Source organism: Callospermophilus lateralis, chromosome 9, assembly GCF_048772815.1.
Source record: "Callospermophilus lateralis isolate mCalLat2 chromosome 9, mCalLat2.hap1, whole genome shotgun sequence".
In the NCBI taxonomy this organism is placed as follows: domain Eukaryota; kingdom Metazoa; phylum Chordata; class Mammalia; order Rodentia; family Sciuridae; genus Callospermophilus; species Callospermophilus lateralis.
In genome coordinates, this window is record NC_135313.1 from 68,061,077 (window position 1) to 68,075,600 (window position 14,524).

The window sequence follows — 14,524 nt, forward strand, 5'->3', positions numbered from 1 at the left end:
AAATAGATTTCTCCAGAGAGATCTGAGATGTGAGTCCCAGTCTTTTTACACCACTAGAAAGGCAGGATAGTAGGGTATCTGCTTTTCTGTCAAGCCAACTGAGTGGAGCTCCCAGGAACCAAAGGAGCTTTCATTCTCTAGGCAATAACAGGGATACTCTTAGGGACCCTGTCTAATTGTCTATCTAGCTACTGAGATTGCTGCTTTGAAGAACATGGTATCTGTGGCCACATATGGGCCACACCTGTGAGAGAAAAATGAATCAATAAACATAGAATGTGGGGTCATCTTAGATGTAGTTTAAGAGGCTGTCACAGAAATGAGGAAACTTCAGCAGAGAGAATCTACCACTCTGAGTATCTAGGGGATAAAGAGAAATATTCAATTTAGCAGAATAGAGTGCCAGTTAGAGACTCTCTAGGAGAGAAGGAGCAAACTCAAATTTTGCAAAGCCTGGAGAGTGTGTCATCAGCTTGCAATAGTGGTAGTGCAGTAAGAACATTCCAATTTCATACCCATTAATTCCACCTGTTTTCCTATGCTCCAAATCTGGAGGGATCAAAAATAGTGTTGAGAAGATAATAGAGTCTCTGGAGTAAAGGAAAAGACATCCAAGATAGGGAAAATTTAAAAGCAACTTCATCCCTTCCCTCAACTACAGTTATCCCACCTATAACCAGGCCTGGGCAGTAGAAGGCAGAAAAAGACTTTGGTCTTACAAATTCAATGTTTTCACTACTAAATAAGACTAGAGTTTCTAATTACTGTTGAGAGGACTTGAATCACCCAAGAGTGATTAGAAAAGTTAGGAAACCCACTGGGGTTTCATTCAGGAACAGAGAACAATTCAACCTCCTGAATACATAAAAGGGGGCAGTGCTAGACAGAAATAGAGCTATTTTATGATGAGATCTCATGAATACTGTCAGGTCAAAGTGAGATTTATGGGCTGGGGATGTGGCTCAAGGGGTAACTCGCTCACCTGGCATGCGCCGGGCACTGGGTTTAATCCTCAGCACCACATAAAAATAAAATAAAGATAATGAAAACTAAAAAATATATATTAAAAAATTCTCTCTTTCTCTCTCTCTTTTAAAAAAAGTGAGATTTGCAAGTCTTACATGATCACAGATCTTCTATGTACATAAATGGGTGGTTTACTATTCGATCCTCTATGTTTTATTTAAATAGTAATTGACTATAGTGATATTATAAAAACAGGAAAAAGATAAAACAGACTTTTAAAAATATGTCAATTTCTTCTATGAGTTAGGTGTTTACATACGCTGTCTCCTGTTTGTGTCACAATAACTTGATCAAAGTGCACTAATATTTATTAAGGTTAGACACAAAAATAAAGAAACTTTAAAAATTGGACATCTCAGCTTTTAAAGGTGAATTGTTCCCTCCAGCATGCAGCACTGCATCCTACATATGATTATATATATTCAATAGATAAGAAATTTGAAAAAGAAACATTCTGTAGAACACTAATAATATGGGACCTAATATTATTACAAATATTTCATGCAATTTGTCAAAATAAATTTTACAGCAAAGGGAACAATAATTGAGTCAAGAGCTAAATCCCAAGATTTACTACCACTTCAAAGGAAAATGACAACTTACTGGATGAAGTATGAAATTTTTTTGAAATAAGATTGATGAAATCCCCAAAATATCAGATGTACTTAAAAAGATCAGTAGTATATCATATACATTTCTGATCCAGTTTATCTGATCCATTTTTTATTTCTGGATCAGAAATAAAAACCTAGTGCCATCTTATCCTAAATGTGTACTATGTGGGTGATAGTTATCTAATGTTTTCTCAATGTGATTTCATCAGAATCAAATAAATTATCACTAATTAGCCTGTTATCTCTGTAACTAACTGCTGTAGGGGGGAAAAAGAACTTCAAATAGTCATTGGAGATACTTGAGCAATGAAATTAATCAAGTTATGTTGTGTGCATGAATAAATAGATCACAATAAATCCCACTAGTTTGTATAATTGTAATGCACCAATAAAATGCATTTAAAAAGCACTCATACACTGCTGGTGGGACTGCAATTTAGTGCAGCCAATATGGAAAGCAGTATGGAGATTTCTTAGAAAATTGGGAATGGAAACACCATTTGACCCAGCAATCCCTCTCCTCGGTCTATACACAAAGGACTTAAAAACAGCATACTTCAGGGACACAGCCACATCAATATTTAGAGCAGCACAATTCACAATAGCTAAACTATGGAACCAACCTAGATGCCCTTCAACAGATGAATAGATTTTTTTAAATGTGGCATATATACACAATGGAATATTACTCAGCAATAAAAGAGAATAAAATCATGGCATTTGCAGGTAAATGAATGGAGTTAGAGAAGATAATGCTAAGTGAAGTTAGCCAATCCCCAAGAAAACAAATGTCAAATGTTTTCTTTGCTATAAGGAGGCTGATTCATAGTGAGATAGGGAGAGGGAGCATGGGAGGAATAGAGGAACTCTAGATAGGTCAGAGGGGTTGGAGGGGAAGGGAGGGGGCATAGGGCAATTAATGACGGTTGAATATGATGATCATTATTATCCAAAGTACATGTATGAGGACACAAATTAGTGTGAGTGTACTAAGTATACAACCAAAGATATAAAAAATTGAGCTCTATATATGTAATAAGAGTTGTGATGAATTCTAGTATTATATATAAATAAAAAAGAAAGAAAGAAAAAGAAAAGTTACTAATTTGGCTCCATGGTAACTGCTGGCAGCAGGAAAGAAGAAATTGGAGAAGAAGCTAATTTGCCTAGAACAGTGAAAGAAAAAGCTGCTTTTGTGTGAACTCTGCAGACTGTAAACTTCTGAGCCCCTCCCCTTACATGCTCGGTATAAAGTTCTGAAACTATCTGAACTTGGAGTTCAGGAGGATTGATTGATTATAGCGAGCCTGGCTAAAGCTAAATAAGCCTGATTCCTGTTCCTACTTGGTGCCATCGTTCCTCTGTGACAGAACCTCCATAGGAAATGGAATACAGTCCTTCGTTTCTACTGTTTAACATTATGTTTTACTCATTTCCATGTTCATAGCTCCTTTATACTTACTGATTTGGGGCTCTTACTGAAAGAGGCATGTTAATATTTCCCCAAAAGACTACACATTATGCTATTATTCATTTAATTTTTGCTTGATGTATTTTGAGGCTATGGTATTAGGTACATAAAACTTGAAGTTATATGTCATCGATGGACATTTTTATCATCATGAAATAAATATACCTTTGTATTTAAAAAAAAAAGCACTGAAATTATTAGAGTTACACTAAGAAATCAGTTCAATCTCTCTGTTGGACTTACCCAATTCAGGAAGACATAGCTGTTTTGTGTTTCATGACATAGCTGTTCTGACTCTCCAATAACTTGTCAGAGGGCGCATCTCACAGTAACCATGCCTCAACACTGGTATTATGTTCCTCATATCTCTGAAACACTTTTTCTCATCACTGTATCCAGAGATTTATTTCAGTTTATTCTGCTTCAATAGTTTGGATGTCTATAATACCAGGCATTCAGCCCTCAAAACTCGGTTGCTATGTACATGATCCTTAAACATGACCCATATTCTCACAATTGTGAGACTTATTAGTGTTTCCTCTTATAAAAGCATGAAAATTACTCATTACACACCTTTAAAATACTAGTCATAAAATAAACTTGAGGAAATAACACCCTCACCGTTATGAACAAAGTGGACTTGAAAATGTGAGGCAGAGTGTCAAGTATTCAAAAGACTTCTCTAAGACACAATGATAATAACAATGGTATAGGAAATGATAATTTATTAAAGTAGGATAATCTATTAAATGACAGGATGTATTTTTCTTGGGTTCAAAATAACATATGGTTCCATGTCTCTAACTATTCATTCTTTAAAATAGAAATAAACTTTTGGTATTAAGACATGTTCATAAAAATCTTTTCATGATCATCCTGGCTAACATATTTTTAACATCTTAAAGAGGAACTCAGACTATGTCTCAATATAGTAAACATTAAAGATATGTTATTCAATGCCTATTTTTTCATGTCTAGTGAAACAAGACACTTCAAAATACTATGATATAGTATATAAGTTACAGTACTATCAAATCAAAAAAAATTCTATAAGTTAATGTAAATATTTCTCCTATACTGGTAAATATTTTATTTATTTTTGTGAAAGTCACTGAACTTACTGGGCTCTGTAATGCAACTGCAACCAAGAATATGGTAGTCAAGATAGGGTTCTGTGTCTATAGTAACTAAAACATACAGTGGAAGTAAAAATGACAACATAGAGAAGTCTTCCTAGACAATAACTGTCTTAGACCCTTAGCAGTCTTTTCTAAAATCTGTACAAAAACTTCAAAAGACAGCATTGAGAGGGTTAAATGAGTAGCCACAATTGTAAGAAGATATTTTGAACATATAAAACCAACAAAGGACTCATATCCATGATACGTAAAGAACTTTTATAAATCAATAAGAAAAAATCCAATTAAAATAATGCACAGCTTTGATAGGCACTTCATAGAAACAGATATTCAAGTGGTGAAAATCACATGCAACGTTGGTCAACCTTATTGGCAGTCAAAAAGCATAAATTAAAATTATGAGATATTTATATATACCTTGCCTGAATTGTTAACAAAAAGAATGAAATCACCAAGTGTTAGTAAGGATATAAAACAAAAAGCTCTAATGGCTTGTTAGTGGAAATATGGACCTAATTATTGAACATTATTTGTCATTATCTATTAAAGTTGAATATATACATGCTTGATGTTGCAGCAACAAATAATTTCATTCCTAGGTATGAGAAGTGCATATGTGCACTAAAAGACACATATAAAAAGGTTCATAGTAACTTTATTCATAATAGCTTCTTAATTTTTTATGCTCCAAATCTTCCCCAATGTATAATGCATGGTATATGGAAGCATAGTATATGGAAGAAAATTAATAGATTAAAGATATATCAAAAGCATTGGTGAATTCTACAAACAGAACATTGAGAAACAAATCCTTCCTGGATGATTCATTTATATAAAGTTTAAAAACAAGCAAAACACTCATGAAAATGACAGGCCAAGGATCCTTTTGATGAGGAGAGAGAGTACTGACTACAACTGAGCAGAAACAGGGGCTCAGAAGTGATAGCCCAGGTGGTAGTTACACTTCTGAGTCAAATCAGTGAGTTGTATGTTTGTTTCTATGGTTTAACCTTTGTGAATATTGGTCTTATGCTATACAATAAAATAAATTTTAAAAATCACTTTGACTTTTTTTTTTTTTTTTGGCAGGGATAGGGGGTCTATTGGGAATTGAACTCAGGGGCACTTGACCACTGAGCTATATCCCCAGCCTTATTTTGTATTTTATTTAGAGACAGGGTTTCACTGAGTTTCTCACTTTTGGTGAGGATGGCTTTGAGCTCACGTTCCTCCTGGCTTAGCCTCCTGAGCCTCTGGGATTACAGGCGTTTGCCACATTATGTATCACCCAGTTGGGAGTTAAAATAGGACAAAAAAACATTGACTATCAAAACATAGCTCATTGAAGTCATGTTTTCTATATTTACTTCATTTCTCCTGAATTATGTGTACAATTTACTATCTAAGCCCAAAAAATCCTATGTCTAATTTCTGGGTTGTGCTAATTTATACAGTACATTTGTATACCATATCTTAAACAACTGTTTAATACTCTAGATTTTTTTTTTTAGATTTGATTCTACTGCTTATGGATTAGCTAATTGCAACTGATATAATCCTATCATGTTTCCTGCTACTTTCTTTGCTGGAAAGCTGAGGGGGGAAAAATCAATATTAATTTGTTCAGAATTTCACTCATCTTTAATATTATCATTGACTTCATGCTCATGCTTCATGTAGATTATTTTTAAACAGCTCATCCATGTTCCCAGTTAAAAACATAATTTCAAATTATTCAAGGTGAATAAAAGATAACATTAAAAAATTAAAAGATGCAAAATTTTAGCATTTTTTATTAGGGAATTGATGAAATAGAAAGGAGAATTAACTAATCATTATCAAATTCTTACATGCAAATTATTATATTGATTACAGTAGAAAAAGTACATAGGATTTATTTGTGAGTATCAAATTTTTTTGAATAATTAAAACATCATGACCACCACTATGATACAACCCAAAATTCTGGGTCTATCCTTGAACTCACCTAGGAATTGCATCCCAACTATTAGATCTGGTGGATTGGACTTGTCATTTCATGTCTGTGACATAAGCATAATCTCTTTTTTCTCTTACCTGAATGCAGGATTAAATCAGGTTCCTAAGGACACTATATTGCTTTATTGAATAACATAATAAATTAGGATTCCACTGATATTGCTCACATATTGGAATAATAAAACATTAAAAGTGTCAAAATTTAAACATTTCTCCAAAGACTTTTTGTTAAGTTGGTGTCTGCTCCAGAAATTTGGGCTCAAATTATTCCATGTCTTGACAAATGCATGCTCCAATTTACAGTATAAAACTTCCAGGTTCTTAGCATAGGAACTTAATGCTCTCTTGAATTGTTTTCTTTTATTTCTTTAGAATTTAATTCTGAAGAATTTTGAGGCACCTGCAGTAATATCTTCAAAAGACTTTCTTTGGAATCATTCCAAAGAAAATAAATATTTCTTAAGTGACTAGAAGTTTTCTTTGAAGTCATGAGCATAGAAATTTCATATATCCCCACAATGCAGAATAACAACTCCCAAACCAAAGGGGAGGGTGTTGAGAACACAGTTTCAGTCTCAGTCTGTGACTAAATACTGAATTATCAAGGCAACAGAACTGACTGTGAAGTAGGGACAATGATAGATTATTACTCCTAAAGAAACTAAAAAAAGTGAAGTTCTGCTGCTTAGAGACCATTGGGATGCCAAACAGTAGTCCCTGATAAGAGAGATCTAAGTTCTAAATGCCAATAAAGATCCTCAAATTATTAGAGTAAGGAGGTATGGGATCCAAAAATAGTGACTGACGCATGAGAGGGAGTATCTGAGCCACCTGAGTTATTTCCAAGTTTCACCAAAGACTCAGAACTTCTTAGGATTGATGGTTCTTGATCTCAGCTTGGTATTAAATCATGTGTGAGTATTTTTTTAAAAAGTATCAGTCCTTATGGAAACACCCAGGATTAAACTAATGAAATCTTTGAAGGCAGGGCCCAACATCAGTCTGGTTCCTTTTAAAGTTCCTCATATTATTCTAATATGTAACATGGCTTGACAAGCAATGGTTTAAAGCATTGCTTATCAAAATTTTAACATACATACAAGGCACCTGAGAGCATTGATAATATACAAATCCTTATCCAAAAGTCTGGAGTAGGACTTGAGATTATGATTCTACCAAATTTAAATATGATGCAAATATTTCTGGTTCATTGACCACAATTGAATAGCAAAGGTTTTATAACAGATTCTCAGACTTAGTTGCAAAGTAAAATCTCCTGCGGTACTTTTGTCTTTTTAAGTAATCATGTGGGCCTCAAGCACAGAGATTTGGATTGTGGCTTGGTCATCAGTGTTTTTAGAAACACCAAGTGCAGTCAGTATCAAGAACTACTGTTCTAGGGGGGAAAATGACATGTATGTGTTCATCCGTGAAATAAAAGAAAAGTAAGTCAGAGGTAGAGAAAATGAGCAAAAGATAATACACCTAACTTATTTTATTAAATGATTCTGAGGTTATATAGTATGTTTGCTGAAATACTAGAAGATGATAACTCATCTTTAAAGCTTAGTCTAAAAGATAAGCCATTTCCACAGTCGAAGAGAAAGTATTTATTAACTATAAGTGGATGAAACTTAAAAAAATATCTACTCAACTGTCTGTTTCTTATACTCTCAAACATCACCTCATTAGACAGAGAACACCTGAAGATATGAGATACAATTTACACTCTACTCTTTGTCCACTGAATCAGAGACAACCACCTTTCTGTCAAGCTGGGATGGACTACCCATGGTACCTTCCATTGTGTGCTCTGCCACCAGTTACCATTCTACCTCTGACAGGAATACATGGGGTTTGGAGAGATTTAATACCTATCACTATACAAGTGAAGGAGACAGGGAGCATATTGGTAGCAACCTTTCTAAGCAAACTTAAAACATAGATGCATAGATATGGAATGGATAAATCTTGCCAAGTTTAAAAATGAGCAAAGAGAAAAAACTTGGGTGTCTATAAAAATACTACAAATCAATGGAGAATAAAAATAATCTTGACAGTCAAAGGAAGACCATATATCTGAAAATTGCCTACTTCCCTATAAGAGGACATGTCTAGAAATAGCTGAGGAGTCTCAGTAGACTATAAAAAAATAAAATCAAGAGAAAAATAAAAGTGCTTAGGAAAGGACAGGAGAAAGTATAAAGAAAATAGGATGATATTAGAACAGTTCAAGAAAACTAAAAATCAATAGCAAAATTAAACCTATCCTGAAAATAATAAAATGCAGAATTGATACTGCAGATGATCAAAAGGTACCATAGGAAAGTAACTTTCAACTACAGAGGAAAGGGACAAAAAGCAGACACTGGAAATCTAGCATGCAAATAACTAATATTCAAAATGAAGAGATCAAAGCAAATGGAATAGAATCAATAAAATAGGAAAATTTTTTTCTAAGTGGAAAAATATCAAAGTATGTAAATTGGAAAGGCTTTTTTAGTATACCTACTATTAGATCTATCTCTGCAAGTTTTCTTAATTAAAGACACACAGAAAAAAATGTCTACAAGCATTCAGATTTAGAAGGCATGAGCCTAAAAGATGAAAAAATGGAGCACTTAAACAGAATTTTCTGTAATATTCAGTAAAAACAAATATTGAACAAAGCATTATCTATAGCTTTTAAAAAGTGAAAGTATTACCCCAGATTTTTATGCATTTAATTTATTTTTATGCATTTATTTCATGTCTGAATTACTAAAGGGAGAATGCAGGCTAAGGAAGGTTGAGAAACTATTTAAAACAGGAGAGGTTCCTGTTTAAAAATGTACTGAGGACTGGGAATGTAGCTCAGTGGTAAAGTGCTTGCCTCATATGCACAAGGCTCTAAGTTCAACACCCAGTGCTGCAAAAATAAAGTTGAAAAGGGAAAGTCAATTAGATTATAAATTATATACATTTCTAGAAATTATGAGAAAGAATTAAAAATATTCTTTAGTTTATTATGAGAAATGAGGTTGGTTATGATATGGACATATAGGTCTGAATATTTAATAGAAGGGAAGTTAAGTGAGTTCTTTTGGATGATAGTTTTTCTCTCTGATGTAGAAGACAAGACAATCTGCTAAATGATGGTGAAAATAGGAGATGCCAGAAAATGGTGAAGGAGGTAGAAAAATAATTATTTTAAACACCAAAGAAATGCAATAAAATCGAAAGGAGGTGTTGAAGGTTCCCTTGAGTCAAGAATATATAATGGTTACTATCTTCCCTGATGAATTATTATTTTCACGATGCTCTGTCTACTTATGAATGAAGAAAGGAAGTAGGGACATGGGAGAACTTCAACGTGAGTATGGTTTTTAAAAGGGAGTAAAAATATGAATAAAACTAAAACAGAGAACCTAAGATATTTAGAATAATGGCATAACTATCACTAAAATTATAAGCTATGAAACTGGAATAGTATAAGGAAAGAAGAATAATTTGTGGATAGAAAAAAGTAGAGCGATCAAATTGTTGCCCAAGAAAACAAGAAGTAGAGAAACCATAGTCAGTGGCTGAGTTAAATTAATAACTTCAGAGATGGAGTACTTATAGGTGAGTTGGTGAGCTTAGCATAGTGGTGAAGAAGATCAGAAGGTCATAGGAGTTAGAAAGGTCAAGGATCTGACAGCCAGACTCTTAGTTATGTCATACAAATGGGTTCTCATGGCACTCAAGAATTTTTGAAAACTACAAAAAGTAATACTTTGGCTGTACTTTGAAAGGATAAATACTCAAAATATTCAGGTCCTAAGAGTAAAATTTGGGTAGCCTTACCAATAGTATGAATGGGAACTTAACAAAGATATTTTCGCCTGGATTTTTAAATGACTTAGAGCAATGGCCATTCTTTATATTAGTCATCCAGGTTATATACAACTAAGAATTGGGGATGTAGCTCATTGGTGGGGTGCTTACATAGCTGGGCAAGGGCCTGGGTTCAATCCCCAACACTGTAGATAGACAGATAGATAGATAGACAGACAGACAGACAGATAGATAGATAGATAGATGATATACAGAAGATAGATGAACAAGTTTTACTACTTTATTTTATTATCTATATCATAAAATTAATTCAATTTTCAGTTTCACAAAGCAGATTAAAGTGAAAAACAAAGATCAAGCTTTGCCCTTTTCTCCCCATCCTCCCAAAGTCTTTAAAATAGTACAAATGACTTTATGAGTATGAGGGATTACTGCTAATTATGGATTGCAGAGCAAGTACATTATTACAATCACAAATTCAATAAAACAAGAATGCTGCTTACCAAAAGAAGGTGACTCCCGTCCATCCTCTAACCCTGAATCTCTCTCTCTATCTCTTTTTCTGTGTTTGTGACCACGATGCCGATGACGTCGATGGCTTTTTCTTCCTCCCAGGGGCACATGAACTCCAATAAACAGTGTTCGATGACCTTCATTAGGAAGCAAATGCACACATTAAACTTTATACTTCTCCAGAGCACAGGAGATGATGATTTACATGTTAATTGAAACCAATTCAATCAATCCAACAAATCATTTTTGTGTTTATGACATATAATTATTGGGCTTGTTGCTGTATTTTAGCATTACATTTAAATAAGAATACCATGGCTCTATCACAAATATTTATAATACTCATTATTTGGTTGTATATTTTGAACCATCATTAATTTATTAACTATCTTATTAGTTAAGATAGTCTACTTCTGATACTTTCATCATATTCCTTTCGTTAGGAAAAAAAAAATCTGTTCTATTTGCTCCCTGCACTCAAATAACTTTGTTTTCTTACCAATTATCTTCCTTTCAAAGTCAGTGTGTTAAAAAGCCACTATCTCTAATTTTAAAAAAAAGATTTCACATATCCTTCTACTAAAGCCAAATCCTACAGAGTTTTTTCGGTTCTACTGTTTCTATCTGTGGCACTTGAATCTCACTGACTACTCTCCTCTCTGTGACATTATTTTCTCTTGGCCAACTCCCTCCTCAGTCTTCGTTTAACTCATATTAAGTCCATTGCTAAGGCTTATTCTATTTACCAATTTAAGGTTTGGGATCTCAAGGATTCTGTCCTCAACCTCATAATTATAACTATGCTGCATAATCTAGGACCTACATCTTAACTTCTCTCTTGGACTGGCAACCTATATATCCTCTATCTACTAGACACGTTCATCAAACTCAACATGTCTTTGGAGCCCATCCTTGTCTGTTTTCCAAGTATCAATTAATTTATCATCTATCTCAGTAAATGTACCCGTCATTTCAAAGCCAATCCAACTTATTGCCAGGTCTTGGCTCCTAAATATCTCTTTCTTGCTATATCCTCACATGTCAGAAAGAATATCATCTCTCTCACGTCTCAGCTTTAGGAGCACTAATTTCATTCATGAGGTTCTACCTTCATGACTTATTAGCTCTCAAAGGTTCCACTTCCATATTCAACATATGAATTTTGGAGGGGCCACAACATTTAGTCCATAGCATTCTGTCCCTGGCCAAATTCAAGGTCACCTAGACTTTCTCTTTTCATATAAAATTTACAAAATAAATTTTCAAAGAAATATATAATTTTGTGATTTTCATTTAGATCTCTGATCCATTTTGTCTTAATTTTTAAGAAAAATGTAAGGTCTAAGGCATTCATTAGGTATTTACTTAAGTGAGTTGAAAATATATGTCTACTGAAAAAAAATACCTGCACACAACTACTTACAAGAGTTTTATTCAAAATTATCAAAAATAAAAGTAATCATGTTCCTTCAATAGGTGGATGAACATACAAACTATGGTACATCCATACAATGAAGTATTATTAAGCAATAAACACAAATGAGCTGTTAATCACAAAAGGACACGGAAGAAGCTCAAATGCATATTAAATGAAAAAAAGATAGTCTTAAAAAGCTAAACAATATGAGTATAACTATATAACATTCTGGAAAAGATAAAACTATGGAGACAGTAAAAATATCAGTATATACAGAGGAAAGTTATAAGGGTGTAGGTGAAGCACAGGGCATTTGGAGGGAAGTTAAACTACTCTGTCTGATACATGTCATTACATATTTGTTAAAACCCACATAACTACACAATGCAAAGTGAACTTGAATATAAACTATGAATTTTAGTTAATGATGATTTATTACTATTGATTCAACTCTAACAAATGTACTGAACTAATACAAAATATTAATAGGAGAAAGTATGTACAGAGGGAGAGGAAATATACAGGAACTGTAGGTACTTTATGTGCAATTTCTCTGTAGACCTAACACTGCTCTAAAAACATAAAGTCTATTAATTCTTAAGAAGTCAAGATTCATAGGTGCTCATATCACAGAGTACCGAGAGAAATTTATAAGAAAAAAAACAATAAGCAAATAAGGGAATATTTGTGTAAGTCATCAAATTACATATGAGACAATTGTATGGGGTTCTCTTAAGAAAATAATAAAGCATTAGTTAAAAAAAAAAAAACAGACTCATTTTCTCTGGCAAAGTGAACAAAATGCTATAATAGCAACATTGTAGATTGATTGTTTCTCTCCCCCAACATTCACGTGTTGAAGCCCCAACCCTGACTGTGACTGGATTAGGAGACAGGGCCTTTATGTAAGCAATTAACTTTAAAGGAGGTCAATAAGTGGCCTGGATCCAATTAGTGTTCTTTAAGGGAAAAGAGATTAAAGAGCTCCCTCAATTGCTTTCTCTCCCTGCACACAGAGGTACTGTGAGGACACAGCAAGATGGATTCCATCTATAAGCCAAGAGAAGAGGTCCAAAACCAAACCTACCTTACTTGAAAGCATCTTGATCTTGGATTTCCCACCTCTAGAACTGTGAGAAATAGATTTCTGTTGCTTAAGCCATCCAGTCTGTGGTGTTTTGTTATGGCAGCCCCAGCCAATTAACTCAGCAAAGAAAGCCTAAACCAAACTTCTTTTAAAAGACATATCATTAACATCATGAGATTTCAGGAATATTCAATGCATATCATTTAGGCTGACAGTTTTTCTTCAAAGAGTAAATTAATTTTATTGTAACGAATTTGCCTTCCTTAACAGCCATGTTTATACTTAATATATGTAATTTTTCATAATTCATGAAAAAATAAAATAGAAAATACTTATTTTTGTGAGGCAGGATCAGAATGCTTCCAAATTCTAGTAGGACTGGAAGTGAAATTGGCATTCTTCTAATCCTAGAGGAATATCTGATATTATACATATTTTAGTACAGGATATTAATCCTTTATAATTCTGAAGATAATTATAGCTCAATCCTCTGGAAAACTACAAGCTGAAAAGTAGTTTCTATATTCAGGTTTCTGTCCTGTATCCATGTAGGCAAGTGAAAAAACTGGTTATTGGTTCAATTAACTTATTACAGATCATGAAAATGCACATAAAAAGTTCTTTACTAATAACAAAGTCTATATTTTGGGCAAGGAAATAAAGGGAAGTGAACTGATACCTGGTATCAGTATCTGGTCCTGGTTATTATTTTATTTATCACAGTATTACATTATGTTATATAAGAAATATATAACTTAAAAGTAGTAATTTAAAAGCTGGATCTGAGTTTGTGTAAAGTGCTCACTTCTCAATCTTGTTTCTACTATACATATAACTTTAAAAAATTCACTTTATATTTCTAAGCCAATGAGATCATGGATAAAATGAAAATATTCATTTCTACATCATTTATAAAGTATTTTGTATAATTTGTAAAATGAAAGTTTCAAAACAGTTAAGTCTTATTTTAAGTCGCACAATTAAGGAATAGATCTACTCAACCCCATTTAGAGTTTAAGCAGATCAGCAGAGCACAGGGAGTTTCGGGAAGTAACCACTTGCCACCTCCCAAGCGTTGAGGAAGAAACTGTTGGAAGTGTAGGTGGCAATGTTAGAATCACCCGGAGAAAACATTGCTCCCCAGAATCTGGAAAACTGCCTTTCCTCCTGCAGCTCCTTTCTGGCTGAAGCATTTCTTGTCTAACTTAGCACTGCCTCTGTGATGGCACACTGCACCTTTCCACCCATAGCTAAAGAGAAGTGCCAGGGGCAGGAATGAGTAGGTGGTGTGATTTCAAAATAAGATGAGAAAAATAGTAAAGGCCAAAAAATTAACAGGAAAGAAGGTGACTGAGAAAAGATTAAGGTAAGCAGGATATGAAAGGATAGAAAAATAATTTTAAAAGAATAGCAAATTATAATAAGGAAATATATGAGTAGAGA

General features: G+C 33.6%; 1 protein-coding gene across 3 annotated transcripts in view; it reads right to left on the reverse strand.

Moving 5' to 3' along the window:
• Slc4a10 (solute carrier family 4 member 10) overlaps positions 1-14,524 on the reverse strand; it is a 194,389-nt gene that overhangs the window by 115,019 nt on the left and 64,846 nt on the right. For all 3 annotated transcript variants that reach the window (XM_076866182.2, XM_076866180.2, XM_076866181.2), the window contains one exon: positions 10,568-10,714. In XM_076866182.2, the coding sequence (XP_076722297.2) occupies positions 10,568-10,714 (147 nt within the window). The remainder of the gene's footprint in view (positions 1-10,567; positions 10,715-14,524) is intronic.